Source organism: Eschscholzia californica, unplaced genomic scaffold (assembly GCF_041429995.1).
Source record: "Eschscholzia californica isolate CP2 unplaced genomic scaffold, dmEscCali1.0.p SCAF_4, whole genome shotgun sequence".
Lineage (NCBI taxonomy): Eukaryota > Viridiplantae > Streptophyta > Magnoliopsida > Ranunculales > Papaveraceae > Eschscholzia > Eschscholzia californica.
The window spans coordinates 4,683,554-4,701,492 of NW_028238461.1; the positions used below are offsets into that span (position 1 = coordinate 4,683,554).

The 17,939-nt window shown below is 35.3% G+C and overlaps 1 protein-coding gene across 1 annotated transcript; it reads right to left on the bottom strand.

Moving 5' to 3' along the window:
- Window positions 1-5,392: 5,392 nt before the first annotated feature.
- LOC147541837 (phosphatidylglycerol/phosphatidylinositol transfer protein-like) lies at window positions 5,393-11,177 on the bottom strand. Its single transcript, XM_086637252.1, has 4 exons — window positions 10,907-11,177; window positions 10,416-10,511; window positions 8,855-9,009; window positions 5,393-5,607 (listed from the first exon to the last, which is right to left on the bottom strand). The coding sequence occupies exons 1-4, from the start codon at window positions 11,004-11,006 to the stop codon at window positions 5,509-5,511; spliced, it is 450 nt and encodes a 149-aa protein (XP_086493378.1). The 5' UTR covers window positions 11,007-11,177; the 3' UTR covers window positions 5,393-5,508.
- Window positions 11,178-17,939: the final 6,762 nt, after the last annotated feature.

Genomic DNA, 17,939 nt, shown 5'->3' on the forward strand with positions numbered 1-17,939 from the left:
TATCTCTCACGCACACTCTCAATCGATCACTCTCTCTGATTCAGGTATCCTTATCTCTCTCTTAAAAATTGGGAACCCTAACCTCCAAATTGAAATCCTAAATCCCTAGATTTTTTTTGGAGCGAACTCTAATAGGGTTTTAATGAAGGCTTCTAATTAGGATTTTAATGGAGGTTAAGCTTCTAATTAGGGTTTTAATGGAGGCTAACTAGGGTTCTTACTGCTTTGAGTTCATGACAACCCATATTTTATTAGTAGTATATTTAGGGTTTAGGGAAATAATACCCACATAATAAATATAACACATAACCTGTTTGTAGAAATGCCAGAGTGAAGATAATAGCTAGTGGGAAATATGTTACTATATTAGTAGTAGTACCAAACAAGAAGTTTTGATTATTTGGATTGTTGAATTAGTTAGAAAATAAAATAGTAAACATTAGGTTACAAGATTCATTTTATTGTTTGTTACTAAAAGTCTTTGAGGTCCCTTGATGTAGAAACCTCCAAATTATGCAGAAAAAGTTTGTTGTTACCCTCTATAATCAAATAAGACTTGAAAAATGAAATTGACATTTTCGTTTGGAGCTAGAATTCTTTTTCTTGGTAGAGCTAGATATAATTTAGATGAGATCATTGAAGTTGTTAAATATATTCATGTAACTCTATACATGTGTGATTCTACCAAAAATAGGTGCTAAAATTAGCAAAAGGAAATAGATGACATAACGTATCGTTGGAAATCCCTTTCATAAACACCGGACGAGCTGTTAAGGGGGGATTCTTGCTCTCTATAATATGCTAATTATGATTAAATTGTTCTATTCATTCATGGGTACTTGATTTTTCTTCTTTACTGAGTTTGTTGTATTCATTTATTTGTGATCTACTTCCTTAGACTTTCGGTAACTATATATGAGCTCATTATTAACATTCATTATATATTGTTGTTATCGTATTGTCTTAACTAACTCATATAAATATATAAAGCTATATGGTCTGATCTTAAGCAAAGTGTCGATAATGTTCATAGTTGTTCTTAAGAAAAGTGTGGATAACTCCCATTAAGATTGCTGAATTATGAAACTGTGTTATATATGCTTCTTCACATGTTTATTATATTGTTCACTTAGACATGTTTCTTCATAGGAATCTGTTATGTTGGAATGCACATAAATATCTGATTGTAAAATGGTGTTTGTTTAAATTTAGTTTTGGGTAAGTTATATTTAGTACTAAAATTGGAGGTTGACATTATGATTTCTTATTTGTTATGCAGGATGACACGTAACCTACCATTAAAGACAAAAGAAACACGTCGTGTGAAAGTGACATGCATTTCAAGGATCGAGGATATGATTTTTGTTAAAGATAACTTGAAAAATGATAGACAAAAGTAAATGTTCAAAGAAAGTTGTTTTGGACATCTTTTAGAGGTAAATGACCTTAAATTTTGTTATGTACTTGTGCATAACATGTTGCTGCGTGAAACTAAATCATCGGATATGGATGATGGTTCGATGAAGTTTTTTGTAGGTAAGAAGGAATTGGAGTTTTCAATTGTTGACTTCTCTGAGATTATGGGGTTGATATATGTGGAAGTAGATGAAGAAGACACGCTTGTAGAAGACATGGAGGAAGATCTTGACGAGGTATCATTCAGAGAGAAATACTTTTCAGAAGAGTCAAACATCAACAAGGAAGTCTTAAAGAGATGTATTCAAGACTGTGAAGTTGATGTAGATAAGGTTAAACTTTGTTTATTGTTGTGGTTAAACTATTTTTTGTTAGGTAAAGATGCTCGTAGGACGAGTGTAGATACATGACATATAGAGTTGGTGGATAATATAGAGAAATTCAATATGGGGTCCTAAGGTTTTCCAACACACTTTATCTTGCCTAAAGAAGGCATTGCCTCGTGCAATGGAATCAAAGAAAGAGAAGAAGGAAAGTGGAATAACTTATTATTTGAGTGGCTGCCCATTTGGATTTCAGGTAATGTTATTTGATTTTATTTTCTAATTTTTATTAGTTTTGCACAATAAGTTCAAATTTAATATCTTTTTAAATTTAAAAAATAGCTTTGCGAAACTGTCTTTGTTGTAATTGATTGCAGGTATGGGCATACGAATGCCTACCCACAGTTGCAACAGAATGCGCAAACAGAAAAGCCGGAGGGAATGACGATCCTCCCATCGTTAAGTGGAATTCCAAAGGCAAAGCTGTCACTTTTGAATCATTAAGAAAAATATTTGTAGATCCAAATGTAAGATGTTTGTCTCAAATACTCTTATAACTCACGTATTTTTTGTAACCCTATAATTACTTATACTAACATGTTCATCTTCCAATATGATTTTAGGTGGAAGTGACACCTTATAGTAGAGAAGGTGGAGAAGATAGAGAAGAGACTTCAAAGTTAGAGAGGCCACGAAGCGAAACCGAACTACTTAAGAAAGAGATTTTTGACCTTAGAGAAGATCTTCGTCGACGTGACGAGATAATAAAAAATTGGGAATAAAAAAATGTGTTTGTGGTGGATTAGAGCGATCTGGAGAAGATATCGAAGAGAAATCACAGAAGCTTATGTCCGAAACGGATAGAAAGGTACTTAATTAGTAGTAGTTTCCTTTTTTGTTTGAACTAAATTTAGATTACATCATACAAGGTATTTATACAATAAAACTGCTTACCATAGGATGATGTAGAAGACACCAATGCAGAGGAGAACCTCTCAGAGTTCCATGACCATTTGTCTCCGGAGGTAACGTTATTTGGTAGTGTAGTTGCATAACTATTTCATTATATTGAGGAGTTTGCATATCAGTCTATTGGAGGAGACTCTAGGCGATAATGATATAGATGAGCGTCTTGATCAAATGGAAAATGAATGTTTTACAAAGGTAATATATAGGTGTATTAGTATTTTTAATTGATGTGACACGAAAATGTCACATTTGGAGAGCCTAACTAAGCCTAGTTAGTTCGTTTTGAGTATTATAAATAATATTTTATGTGTTTTTAATGTTAGGTACCTATTTTGGAGTTAAACATGTAAATCGGAATAAAGGGAACGAATTGTCACTATCATTTCATGTGCCGAGAACGAGAGAAAAAGACTTCAAACAAATCAAATTACAAGTGGAGGCAATGACGAGTCAAACGGTGAAGACGGAAGTCAATTCCAAGTTCGGACGAGGAAGTTGTGAAAGATAGAAGCCAAGATCTTTTCTTTAAGGCACCCCCCTTTGGTTCTAATTGTAGAGGCTAGATTAAGGCACTCCCTTGGTCTCTAATTCAAAGCCCAACATCTCACCCAAAGAAGAAGGAAGGTGTAGAGATTTTATGAGCACCCACTTTTGGGCCCAAGTCAAAGTAGTCTAAAGACTTAATCAAGTTGACTAAGTCTAGGGTTTGAATCAAGTTAGGTTACTATTCATCTTCTTCATCATTGATCAATCAACAACCAAGCAAAAGAAGCTAGAGAGAAAGAGGCTAGAGAGGTGTTCTTGAGCTCTAGGGTTTAAAGTTAGATCTTGAAGAGAAAAGGAGAAAGGAAGGAGGAGTCGGCCTAAGCTTGGCCGACCAAGCTCAAGGCCGGCCAAGCTCGGCCGTCACAAGAGGGGCGAAACCGAGCTGCTGTCCTCACAGCAACTCGAGAAGACAGCTGCTTACGGGAACAACAACCCGAGCTGCTTCGCACGGAAGAAGAGCAGCAGCCACACGGGACTTCAAGGACGCGGGTAGCAGCAACTCCGGCAGCAGCTTCCTCTCGGCAGCAGCTTCTCCGATCTCGGGACGCCTTCACGGGATGCGGCTGCAGCTCGGACGTGCATGGGACGCGCGCACGGGGCTCGGGACAAGCTAGGGAAGGCCGGACACCACCTCATTTGGCCGAATGTCACCATTTGGCTGGATTTCTTCTTGTCTTTGGCCGGATTCTTCTACGGTTTCCGACCACTTTCTTGGCCGGAAACCTTGGGGTTTTTATTCTCCATGTCTTTGGCTAGCTACCCATGTGGTTTGATTTGGTTTTGGGTTAGAAATTGCTAGAGAGAGAAAGCTAGGGTTTAGCTTTAATGGATGTTTGTGATAAATGGAGAAGATGATGGTGGTCGCTATGGGGAACCCATAATTGCTAAGGGGAGATCGGCTGCACCTTAAAGACTCATATTTTCTGACGATCTTAGCCTCGAACCACATCGAAAAAGAGGGATTCTCTCATCATTTTCTTTTCATTTCTTATTCAATCATCATTTACTTATTGGACCGTGCATCCACTAAGTTTGGAGATGGCTTCTTTTCGATTTTAGTCTCACGTGCACTTCCTAGCTTTCATATTCTTATGAGACTTTTAGCATTTGTATATAGTTTTCTTTGGGTTGACCTCCAAATCTTCCGGCTTTTACTATATGATCGTTAGCATTTGTAAACTGAACTGTCATCATAAACCAAAATCAATCCATCTTCGAATGAATTAATATAGATGAAAACCAAGGCGTCCTGGTTTTTATAAATCTTCATAAATTTTTTTGAGAATGATGAAGTGTTTGAAGGTTGGGAGAAGCTTGTAAAATGGTGTGAAGAAATTGGTGGGCGCACACGCTTTTCAATAATGTAAGCAACTCCAACAGCAGAAAATTTCGACTAAAATTTAGTTGTGAAAGGAGTCGTCCTTAACCCTAGAACCTCTAATTTTCTAAATGGTGTGATGATATTAGTAGACTAAATCGTCAATAACAATGTAGACATTTTTTTGATATTTTGTCTATGATTTATTTATACAAGTAAATGTTCTAGAATTGACAAATGAATATTTTAGGGTCCGTTTGATACGTTAGAAAGTCCGAATAAGAAAATCGTTTTCTTTCTCACAGGAAAGAAAGTCATTTTAACATGGTAAAATGTAAATTTAAGCGTTCGATACAACCCTGGATTTTCGCGAGAAATTCAAATTCAAGGTTTTGGTAGAATTGTGAAGTAGTGAAAAAAAAAATGAAGTTCCTACTCTCATGCACCATGGGTTGATTACGTAAATGGAATAAACAAAAAAAATACAAGACCGAGATAAAGTGAATTCGAATCATAACTAGAGAAAAAAGAGTTCCCTACTTCAACCCAAACTCTGTCCAAGACCGAGATAAAGTGAATTCGAAACATAACTAGAGAAACAACAAATGCTCCCTCCAGTTTTATCTAGCAAAATCGCCTGTGTTCCCCAATTTTACCTATAAAATTTGTGGAACCCGCTTAAGTTGGGAGGCTAGTGCAATATATGACAAATATGAGAGTTATGAACCGAAATTAAACTTAACAGAATTCAGCTTGGAATTGCTTCAAAGTATTTCTTATACTCAAAATAACAAGGTAAAAGGGATTAAACCAAAATAGATAATGCAAAAGATTACCGGGATCAACTGACAACTTCCCCAAAATCTTCTTTATTCGAAAAAAAAAAACAAGGTAAAACTATAAAAGGAGATATCAAACCCAAACAATAGTATTCATTTATTGTATTTGTTCATCGGTAATCTGGAAACGAATATCAATACACGCCAAAGTTTGATCATCTTTGTCGAATAACTGAATACGTACCGTATATTTTGCCTGCATCACATTCATTTAGGGGTTAGGCGGTTAGCAACTGTCAAAACCTGTGACTTGATATTTAGGTTAACATATATACTCGTTGAAGAATGCAAGCAGTACACAGATTGATCTTAGTAGAGAGAAAGTATAATATTTCCATTAAAAATTTAATTATAGTTACACTAAATGCGACTGCTTCCATCAAATGAAACATCAGTTTGAATTGTTAAATTTGTGGTCATCAAACTCAAAACCAATTGACAATGAGCGGAGAGGACCTATACATTATATTTTTCGTTGCTAGTTACCCCTTCTCTCATGTGGAACTATTCACGCATGAATATGCTTCGTAATATCTATACTTTATATGTTTATTACTCCACTGCTACGTAACAATGCATTTATCAAATTTATTTTATTAGTAACATAGGATTAAATCGGTTCGATGAAGTAATGACCTTAATCATATTTTTGTCAAATGTAATTTGGTTTATGCCTATGTTTCCACCACGAAAAATGGAAAATACACATTGTTCTTTTGAATATTTTTCAGAAGACAAATTGAAAAATGCATAGTGTTATTTATTACTTAACAGTTTGTCAGATCTAAAGGATAAAATGCATAACATTTTTTTACAAGGTATTGTAAATGTATAAGAAAAAAATGTTATTTTTCGTTAATGTGTTTGTCAAATGCAAAAGGCAAAATATAAAGTATTGGGTATGGAGATACGAAGAGACAGATCTGCTGAAAAACTATTCTTGTCTCAGAAAACGTACATTGAGAAGGTGTTGTGACATTTTGGTATGACTGGGCAAAATCTGTCGGTACTCCATTGGCAGCACACTTTAAGGTTTCAGGTGAACTATCACCGACAACCGATGAAGAGACAAAGTACATGTCTCGAGTGCCTTATATCAGTGCAGTAGGTAGCATTATGTATGGTATGGTGTGCACAAGGTCGAATATTTCACATGATGTTAGTGTAGTCGGCAGATACATGGGCAGATCTGGGAGAGGTTATTCGCAGACTGTGAAACAGATACTGCGGTATCTGGGAGGAACTACGGACATTAGTCTGGTTTACGACAGAAGGGTTGACAGTTCTGATTCGGTAGTTTGATTTGTGGATTCAGATTTTTGAGGGGATCTTTATAGGAAGAGATCTCTGACGGGTTATACGTTCACACTCTGCAAGAGTGTCATAAGATGGAAAGCAGTGTTGCAATCAGTAGTAGCTCTTTCTACAACGGAAGCTGAGTACCTGGCAGCAACAAAGACAGTGAGACAATATAACTGAGTGGTTTAGTTGGTGATTTGGGCCTGAAGCAGGAGGTGACAGTGGTGTATTCCGACAACCAATGTGCGATTCAATTGACTAAAAATCAAATGTATCACGAGAGAACTAAACACATTGATGACAGATATCACTTTATCAAGGACGCAGTTGAAGAGGAAGACCATTATGAAGAAGGTTTCTACGACAGATAATCAAGCTGATATGTTGACCAAGGAAGTTACAACTTTCAAGTTTAAGCATTGCTTAGACTTGATTGGGGTTTCCAGATGTTGAGCCCCAGCAGGACTGGAGCGACGCCGACTCCGAGGCGTTGAGCTATGATGGTGTCAGATTTAAGTCAAGAGGAACATATTCAAGTCAAGGTGGACAATTGTTGAAAGTGGCTTGAATATGGGTTGATATGAAACCCAATTTACGACCCGCCAACCCGCTTGCCAAATTTTGGACCCGTAAACGGAGTTGATTACTGAGATAGGGCTGGTATGCGAAGCAGGACTCTGAGGCAGAGCTAATCTCCGAGACAGAGATGGAATGCAAAATATGCTTATGTCGGTTATTAGTATTAGCGTATCCATGTGGATTTTAGATTTAGAAAGAGAGAGTCGGTGAGGCAGTGGGATTAAGGTTTTAGTGGCTTTATAAACTAAAATCCTAGGAGATATCAGTAGTCTAATTCTCACGAATCTCTTGTGTAACTTGTTTACTTATCATAGTGGAAAATCATCGCGTCGTTGTCGCCGTGGAGTAGGTCTCACCAACCGAACAACGTAAATCTCTTGTGTGTTGTGTGATTGTTCTTTATTTACTATTGTTTTTCTTGGATTACTTGATTTCAGTCACAACAAACTCCAATTGTCATAACACTAAACAAAACTAAAATTTGTTTGATTGGTGTTAGCAAATATCATAATGAGAATCTTTAATTGCTAAAGACAATTATGTTTTTTAATGACACAAACATTTTTTGTTAGATTGCTAAAAAATAGTAAAATCTATTCTAATGGTATTATCTAAACAAATATTATATTGAGAATCTTAAAAAAAATATTTCTCTAAATTAAAACAAAAAAAGAATGATTATAAAATAGATAGAATTTCTTCTTAAAAATTAGTATTAATTCATCCGCCTTATAAAAAAAATCTTATGTGAGGTGGATACTTATCAATATTACCAAAAGAGAGAAAAAAAATTGATATGAGAAATTAGGATAGTAATTGACATTGGTAATTTTGTCTAAAACAAAAAATTGAACCTAAATGTCTAGGTCCATATTTAATTATTTTAATTTATTTATTTTTGTCAAATAGTTTTGTTGAGCAAAATAGAGGAAAAGAAGAATTTGCATTTGATTTTTGTTTCTTGTGTTGGTTAGTAATTTAGGACATTAGTTTAATTAGTTTTATTTTAGTCATTTTTGTCCTATGGTTGTGTTGAGTAAAAATAGAGTTTTGTATAGTAACATCCAAAAATTCAATAAAAGTTCAAAACTATGAAATCAACTTTGATGGAGCTTTCAATTCAAATAAAGCAGCAGCAACGGTGGCTCGAAATTGGAGAGGAGAGGTGCTAGATTCTTTAGCAAAAGTTTTTCCACCCGTTTCATCTCTCCATAGTGAACTAAAAGGGTCTGAGCTAGGGTTTTCTCTACCAGAGAGATTGGGGCTTTATTCTTTTGATTTGGAGTCAGACTCCCTAACCATGGTAATCCTAATATCTAACGACCAGGATGCATGCCCGTGGCGTCTCATCAATGATCTATCTCGGCTACGTGGAGTCCTTAATCAAAGGGATGTGGCGATTTCACACTGCTTTAGGGATGCAAATTCTGCCCCTCATGAGTTGGCTAGTTTAGCTTTAACCCCCTAGAAAAGAGTGTATTTGTTTTTGATCCTTTTTATTTGTATTTGTGCTCATGTTAACTTTCAAAAAAAAATAAAAATAAAAAGGAATGTTGCATGCTTACACGTGGTAATTCTCCAAATGAGGGGTAGGACATCACAAAGCTCCCAATCGGGACGGGGCAAGTTGTAACATCGCAAAGGTCAGAAGACTTAGAAAAGATCTTGATATATCCAAGCTTAACGTCCATCTTGTAATACGCTCCCTCTAGGCTTGTATCTGCATGAAAAGAGTCAACAGACCATATATATATTTTGAAGGTGTGCAAATAATGTGTGTGATCTTGACATCTTGTGTATGTGTGAAATACGTATGTGAACTTCCTACCCTTTACGCCATCATCGCCATGGAAGTGGGGAGTAAAATTCCTCTCCAGAACCACCGATCTATGAACATCTTTCTTCTTCTTGAGAGATAAGAACATCATTCATGCCTATTAGATTACCTATTTCTTATCCGCTCTGGTTATGTCAAATATTAGAATGTTTGGTTTATGTGGGTTTTAGGATTTGGATATTTTAGTATGCTACTTCCTATGTATTTGGTATCTGGGTTTTGAAAATCAAATCAAACATATTACTTACTTATGATAGACAGGGGAGTGGAAGAGGGGGTGCCATAGATGCGACGGCACCGAGCCCCCTCAAACGACAAAAATCCAAAGAAATTGGGACCCCTCGAATAACTTATCTTGGTATAAATATTTGAAGGACTAAAGCATTATCATGATTTAGTTGTAGCTCATTTTGTAACATCCTTGTTCTACAAACAAGAGGTCAAGAGTTCAAATCTCAATCCTTTCATTTTTTTTTCTTTTCTAAATATCAATTACAAATATATGCTTCTACGTTAATGATTCAAGGGAAATTTAATAAGTATTGCTTTCGTCTTTTTTTTCCAAAAATGATTCTTGAAAGTTTGTATAGAATTAAAATTAATGTTTTTTCTCTTGAAAAAAATAAATAATTAGTTGGCAAGTTATTTTGTCCCAAATATTTTTTTTTTTTAAAAATTGTCCTAAATATTTTGAAGCATGAGATATAGTCAATTATTATATTCATTCTAATTCATCTAAAATGTATCAAAAATAGATTTAGTAACCAAAGTTAATTTTTTGTTAACTATGATAAGTATAAGAAATTATTTTCGTCTTATATTATCGAAGGGTCTCGAATAAAACTTCGCACCGGACTCTGTTTTTCTCAGCCACGCCACTGATGATAGAAAAACAGATTAATTTGTGTAAGGGTAGTTTCTCTCTCTAGATTATATCATGATCTGTTTCTCCACTGGTTTATTAAGGATAAAACTATAGAAGAAGCAAAACAATAAGATGAACTTAGAAGAATAAGTTATTATTCTCATTAGGCTTTTAGTTTTTTTTATGCATCAAATTATGAGAACAAATAGTTTAGATAATTAGAGTTTCTATTGTTGGGGAGTGATGATTCATCAAGAAAAATACCATAAAGGTGGTGGTTGTTGGACGGAGAAAGCATCCGTGAATTACAAGAAATAAATTGTCTCTTTAAAATGAATTATATTTCAACCCCATATATTTGTCCACACAAGAGAACAGCTTGTCCACATATTGTCCACCATAAACAAAGGAAGTTAGAAATTACCCGTAGATGCAAAAATTCTAGTGTGTGATTTTCCTGTGCCAGATTGTTTTGGAGACATCTCGACACCGGAGACATTAACAGGGTCCGAGGCTTCACCTATAATTCATGAAATCATATTATTATCTTCTATAATCAGTAGTTCAAAACAAAGACTCCTCTCAGGTCTAGCAAGGGTTCGAATCGAGAACCTGAGAGAGAGCATGAGGAGATGGCGGTAATGTGGGTGGGGGTGTAGCCGGTGGTGGTGCTGGTGGGTGATGGTGGAGAAATGAATTAAGAAGATGGATATAAAAGAACTGTCCTAGAAATTCACTAGGTAGCATTTCAAATGGTTGGGCTTAGACTTTATACTTGTTTTTAAATCTAATATAAATAGGTTTTTGTTCATCCTATTTAAAGAATCAAACATCTAACTTATATTGCTAAAATATTAGATTGTAATTAATATCAAAATTCAACAAAAGAAAAACAGCTTAAGATGAATAAATTACTGCATATTTCGTAATCATAATCTATCTTTTGAACAGAAGGCTTGATCAGTAGAGCAACGAGAACGAACAGAAAAACGAACTTGAACGAAATTATCGCCATATCAATCCAGAAAGATTATTGAGTAAAGATGACAAGTACTGAATTTGGATAATGAAGCCAACCTTATAACAATGTTGAGGGGTTGACTTTTGGCCAATTAAACTAATCTTACTTGTTTCCAAGAAAATAGAGCGAGAAAAGGACTAGAATGGTAAATTAATGGAGGTTACTCTACTTGTAGGGTATGGATATATTTATAATAAAGCAGATAGAGTGCAAATTACTAATGTAACCTTGAAAGTAAAACTAAATACAAATATATACATAGTTACTAATAGCTACTATTCAACACCAGGTTTCTACTAACAATCATCTTACTTGTTTCAAGTAGAGATAAAATTTGCTTTGCACTAAAGAACACTCAAACACCAATAAAAAGAAATTGTTTATAGGAGAGATAAGAGTATTAAAAGTGCCCAAAAACAATTTTAAATAATTGTTTTCAAAATTTTGCTAGACCAAATTAGAATTAGTAACATTACTTTTTGTTAGATAGTTGAGAGTAAAGATATGGATTTGCTTAATAGCACTTTGCTAAATGGTTTAATTTTTATTGATGTTTAAGAAGTGGGTAGAGATTCTAAAATAAAATAAAATAAAATAAAAATAAGTGGGTAGAGGAGATCTGAAACGTGGGAGCAAGAGCCACAAAATGAACCACCAGTTCTTTCTCGATTAAAAAGTAGAGTAGTTGGTGCTGATTATAACAAAAAAAAAAAAAAAAAAAAAAAAAAAGAGTTAATTCCTATATGACCCATACATTGTGACCAGCTTCTTTTATGACCCCCAAATTTCTGCAAATTCAAATATAGCCTCCTATTTTCGTGGAAATGCCATAACTAACCCTCCCATTAATATATGTTCAAAATAAAATTAAAAACAAAAACCTAAATTCCACCTCACTTCCCTCTCCACCACTCATCTCTCTCCACGTCACCTCCCTCTCCACGTCACCTCTCTCTCCAACTCATCACACTCTCTCTCTCCAACTCACTACTCTCTTCTCCGATGAAGGTCGCCGGCCGGAAAATTTTCCAGCCGGCGACCTTCAAACTTATTTTTTTTTCTCTCACCTCTCTCTTTCTAAAAACTCAGGCGAATGGGATTTCCCTTCGCGGGAATTCTGGTATGTTGAAGAACATACCAGATCAATCTGTTCTTCAACATACCAGTTCCGGCGAAGGGAAACCCCCTTCGCCGGAGTTTTTAGAGAGAGAGGCGAGAGAAATTTTTTTACAGACTGATCTGGTATGTTCTTCAATAGACACGAACAGGTCTGTTGAAGAACATACCAACAAACCAGATCTGGTCTGCTTTTCAACAGACCAGAATTCCGGCGAAGAGAAACCCCCTTCGCCGGAGTTATTAGAGAGAGAGAGGTGAGAGAAATATATATATATATATATATTTTAAGTTCGAAGGTCGCCGACCGGAAAAATTTTCGGCCGACGACTTTCATCGGAGAAGAGAGTGGTGAGTTGAAGAGAGAGAAAGTGATGAGTTGGAGAGAGATGAGTGGTGGAGAGGAAGTGAGGTGGAATTTAGGTTTTTGTTTTTAATTTTATTTTGAAAATATATTAATGGGAGGGGTAGTTATGGCATTTCCATGAAAATAGGGGGCCATATTTGAATTTACAGAAATTTAGGGTCATAAAGGAAGCTGGTCACAAAGTAGGGGGCCATATAAGAATTAACTAAAAAAAAGAAGAAAAAAAGAGTAGTGGGTGCCAGCTATATTTAGTTACCCACGTGCGTGTTCAGTTGATTCAATTTTTTATAAAAAAATTAATAAAGGGGGTAGTTTGGCCAATTGTCCCTTGATTATGCACAAATGAAGACCGACCCACGTGTAATCCGGGGGCTTACAACATTTTAACCTGAAGCCTTCAGTCCCTCTAAAAAAGATGAATTCTTGTTGTGCGGATCCCTTGTTAAGCTTGTGGTGTCATGGTGTGACCGGCCTTAAAGCGAACCACATTCAGAAGAGGGGTTACCAGTGGACTGACCTGGACGACAACCTAGAGAAACCCAATAATGCATACGGGAAAACTTGCATTATCCCTTAAAAAGTTATCGATAATGCTATGTTACCAACAAAGTTGCCAAGCACTTTAACATAATCATGACGTGGCATTGAACGTGGACAGAGAGAGACGGGATGGTGCCATGGTGGCCTTTCACGTGAATTTACGAGAGACTCTAATGGCGCCCAGAGTAATGCTGTAAGCGCTCTATTATATTGGGCACTCAAATGACCTTTCCTTACTTTTTTGGGTTATTTCCTTAATGGCCCCCAACTTTGTGACCAGCTTCCCGCCTGGCCCCCTAAATTAGCAAAAATACCTATATGGCCCCCTTTTTCCGTTATCTTTAACTGTCCATTACTCTCTCTCCTCCTCATTTTCTCTCTCTCCCAAGTCACCTATCACGACCACATCATCATCTTCTCCGGCATTGGTCGCCGGCCGACCAAATTTCCGGCCGGCGACCTTCAAATATTAAATTTTTTTTTTATTTTCTCTCTCTTCTCTCTCTCTCTAGAATTTTTTTCCTCACCCTCTCCCTCTCTAACTCCGGCGAAGAGAAACCCCTTTGCCGGAGTCAGAGAGAGAGAGGGTGAGGAAAAAAAGAGAGAGAGAGGAGAGAGAAAATATATTTTTTTTTTAATATTTGAAGGTCGCCGTCCGGCGACCAATGCCGGAGAAGATGATGATGTGGCCGTGATAGGTGACTTGGCAGAGAGAGAAAATGAGATGGAGGAGAGAGAGTAACGGACAGTTAAAGATAACGGAAAAAGGGGGTCATATGGGTATTTTTGCTAATTTAGAGGGTCAGGCGGGAAGCTGGTCACAAAGTTGGGGGCCATTAGGGAAATAACCCTACTTTTTTAAACAACAAAGGCTTTTAAAAAAGGGTTCGTGGGTATATAGACCAAAATAAGGGGGCTTGGGCCATTGGTCCAAAAAGGGGTCCAAAATGAAAATCCCACCCAAAGTTGCCTAAAAATGAAAGGGAGGTCCAATGTGTCAGTTTGGGGTTCAAAATTACGTAAAGGGCCCTTAGAAAATAAAGTATTTACCGTTCATGCCATCGAAATTACAAAATTGCCATTGAAAATTACAAAATTGTCATCAAAATTTCTCGGGAAACGATTTTTTTCTGAAAAAGAATCTGACAACCCGTCCATCAGAATCTGTACTGTTCAGAAATTTACGGAACTGGCACCGAAAAATTCTCGGGAAACGAAATTTTTTTCGGGAAGTTATTTTATTTCTTGGAAATTTTTTTCTGTACTAGACACTTTTGCTGGGAGGGAATTTGAAATTTCGTAAAAAAATTTGAAAATTTGGGCGGGAATTTGAAATTTCGTTCGAAAATTTTAAAATTTCGAAAAAAAAGATTTTGTGACCGGGAAATTATTTTATTTACTGAAAATTTGGGCGGGAATTTGAAATTTCGTCCAAAAAATTTAGAAATTTTAAAAAAAATTTGAAAATTGGAATTTTTTTTGTGTACGGGAAATTATTTTATTTACCGGGAAGAAATGGTTTGTTGGGCGGGAATTTAAAATTTCGTTTGAAAATTTGAATTTTTCGTGTACTGGTAAATAATTTTATTTACCAATCAGTTTTTTTTCAGGAAAACGTCAGCATGTCTCGTCTAAGGGCAAGAGGGGGATAAAAATAAAAAAACTGACATTTGGACCTGCAACTAATTTTTGGGCAAGAGTGGATTTTTTTGGGTTTACCCCCCAAATTTTGGACCTTTGACTCAAAAATTTCCAAAATAATGTTCAAAAAGAGTTTAGGGTCCAATCTTGTCAAAAAATGGATTTTTAGTCCTTTTGCTCTTGGGTCTAAAAACCCATACTATCTATAAAACAATTTCATTCGTGTCCCAAACCATTTTCACGGGATTTTAAATTGTGGGTCAGACCGAAAATTCCAACAACTTAATTAACCGTGAATCTGGGATAAATTATAGAAAACAAAATCGAAACTTTTCCAAAACGAAACGTTTCCAAAAATCCTAACCTAAATCTTCGAAACGCTATTACCAGAAACTAATCAAACGCTGAAAAGAAGGAAATCAAATTTGGGAGTGATTTGGGGAATTTATTAGCAAAAAACGGATAGAAACAAATCATAATTTCTCTCTCTTCTAAACAGATTTGTAAATTAAATTTATTTTCTCTCTCTAAACTTTCAGATTTGGAAAGAGTATATTTTCTGAGATCAATTTAGCGTGATTTGGGGGTTAATATACAAAACGTATATATCACTTTCTCTCACTTAATTTTCAGATTTGGAAATAGTATATTTTTCTGGGAACATTACAACAACATTTGTTTTTATTTTTACACATACATAAATACACATAGAATACAAATTATGAAACAAATACGTAAATTATTTGTTATTTATGACGAGGAAACCAACATTTGTCATGTATACAATGTAATTTATCAACTGTACGTGTGTCATGTTCAATAAATTATACATAATTTCTTTTACATTACACATCGTTTACATTCTGTTACAAAAAAAATCGTTTACACTATATTGTCGTAGAGCATATGTAGTCTTGAGCAGGACAAACAACATTTACACTATATTGTTGAAGATCATATCCAAATGCTTTTGCACCACCAAGAAACAAATGACCAACTTCAGTAGGAAATTCCATAAGTAACAGCAAAACTAAAAAAAAAAAAAACATATACATTTGTCAACAAAACATATAATTTACTAGAAATGACATGTATAATGGAATAAATTATGCATACTGTTTGTTAAACTTCATAATGTGTTAGGAGAAACATAACTTTAGTTTGAATCATAAGGTCACTGTTATGTGAAAAAATATGTATAATGTGCAATCAATTACATATAATTTTTGGAACATTTATTGTATTATAAATAACTGTTTTGGGGAAAAAGTAAGCGTAATGTTGAATAAATAATATATAATTTATGCAGATTTATAAGATGTTTTTAATATCTATTCTATATAATAAAACAGGTGGATGGGTGCTGACTGGGACAAACCCTGGATAAATCCAGCCATCCAACCCACATCAGCATTCTTGTAGATCATTGGATTCACTCGGGCGCTCATAGACGTATCTTCTAAACAAACATATCTCCTCGGTTCCCACTCAAAATCACGGGACACATCTTTTAGGTTCCTGGTTTCCCTAAAATTGACTTCTTCTTCTCCTTCTAAACGATTGTCTTCTCTTCTTTCTCCCTCACTAAAATTGTTTCTCTAAATCCATTTCCTCTTCAAATCCGAGCAGAAGAAACCCTCAAACGAAACTGAGTAGCTAAGGGAAAGGATTCACCTCTCATCAGAAGAAGAAATAGTGTCTGGAACTGGAAGAAAAATAAAGAGTCTTCCTTATTCTTCGTCTTCGTCAATTTCGTGGGAACATATCTTTCCAGTTCCCAACATCTCTAATTTCTTCAGCAATTTAGGGTTTGTTGACACAACCCTTCATCTCTTTTTTCTTCACCGATTTCTCTCTTATCGATTTCTCTCTTTTCTTCACCGATTTCTCTCTTATCAATTTCTCTCTTTTCGTGGAAGTCTGCTCGATGGAATGGATGCTTCATTCGATTCCAGCAAATCAAGGTATTTTCTTTCTTTTCACTTCTCACTTTAATTTGTTGTTCAGACTGATCCACCTCAATTGATTTCTCTAGGTTTTCTTATTTTCTCCTCTTCACTTCAATATTTGGGTTCTTCTTCATTGATTTTGAAATCAATATAGTTCCACATAGTCAAAAATTAAATCCCCCAAACACCAAAATTATAATGGAATTAAGATAGAGAAAGTACAAAAGTTGAATCCACCTCCACTGTTTTCTATGCAATTTCTGGGTATTTGAATCCAAATTGATTTGTTCACATTTACCATTTTGGTATGTGGAGTTCAAAAATCCGTAGAATGTAAAATGTCTCTGCAAATATTAAGAATCCATATTGATTGGTTCATATTTACCATTTTGATTAGTTGTTACATTCAGTAAGGTAACAGTTTGCATAGAGATTTTATCAAACTCTTCTCATTGTTGATGAGTCTGTACGAGTATGGAGAGATGAATATCAGTTGTTTGATTAAATGTGAAATATGCGTGAAACCAACATAGTTCAAAGAATAGGTCAGATTCGAGTAATATAGTATTTGTTGATTTTCTTATGTGCTCACTTTCATGTTTGATGATGATTGCTATGTTCGCTTTCATGTTTCATGTTTAATGATGATTGTTGTGTTCACTTACTTGTTTGATGATGATTTTTGCTAGAATTTAGATACCTTATTCTCATTTTTCTCTTTCATGTTTGATGATGCTTGCTATGTTCACTTTACCTATTAATCTTCAAATTCCGTTTATGTTGTTTCAGCTTGAATTGGATGAAAATGTTTGATTGTGGAATGAATGTGAGGTATCTTGATCACTGAAGATATCTAGATTTCTCTATTTTCAAATCCGGTGGTTTGTTTAGCATCATCATTACCCATTTGTAAGCAAACTCTTAGTACCCTTATTGCTTTTAAACAAAGTTCTACTATTTTATTTGTTTTGTTAGTATGAGCTCAAGCTTCAAATGAGTCTCTAATATGTTGGAGCTCTTGACCACTTTAAAGAGGCCTGTGAGTATAATGTAAGTTGTCAGAACTCAAACTGTTAATTATTACTTGTAATTTTCTAGCTCTCTAAACCTATAACTCTCAACTACTCCTATGCATTTTAGATTAAGAAGTTGAGACTTGACTGGATCAACAAGAAGAAACTCAATGAAGAACATACTGTAACTCACTCTATTCCCAGTTATATGCCACCTCTCCTGTTGAATGGCGCATTTAAATAAGTGAACAGAGTCGAGACTCATTTTCCCAGACAAGCTTCATATGATCTTTCACCGGTG

Excerpts from the sequence above, each read along its gene's own strand:
- LOC147541837 (XM_086637252.1), bottom strand. The coding sequence starts at position 11,006 with ATGGCGATAATTTCGTTCAAGTTCGTTTTTCTGTTCGTTCTCGTTGCT. Across the intron at positions 10,512-10,906 it reads TTATGATTACGAAATATGCA|GTGAAGCCTCGGACCCTGTT; the intron begins GTAATTTATTCA and ends CATGAATTATAG. Across the intron at positions 5,608-8,854 it reads CATTTGGAGAATTACCACGT|GCAAAATATACGGTACGTAT; the intron begins GTAAGCATGCAA and ends AATGTGATGCAG.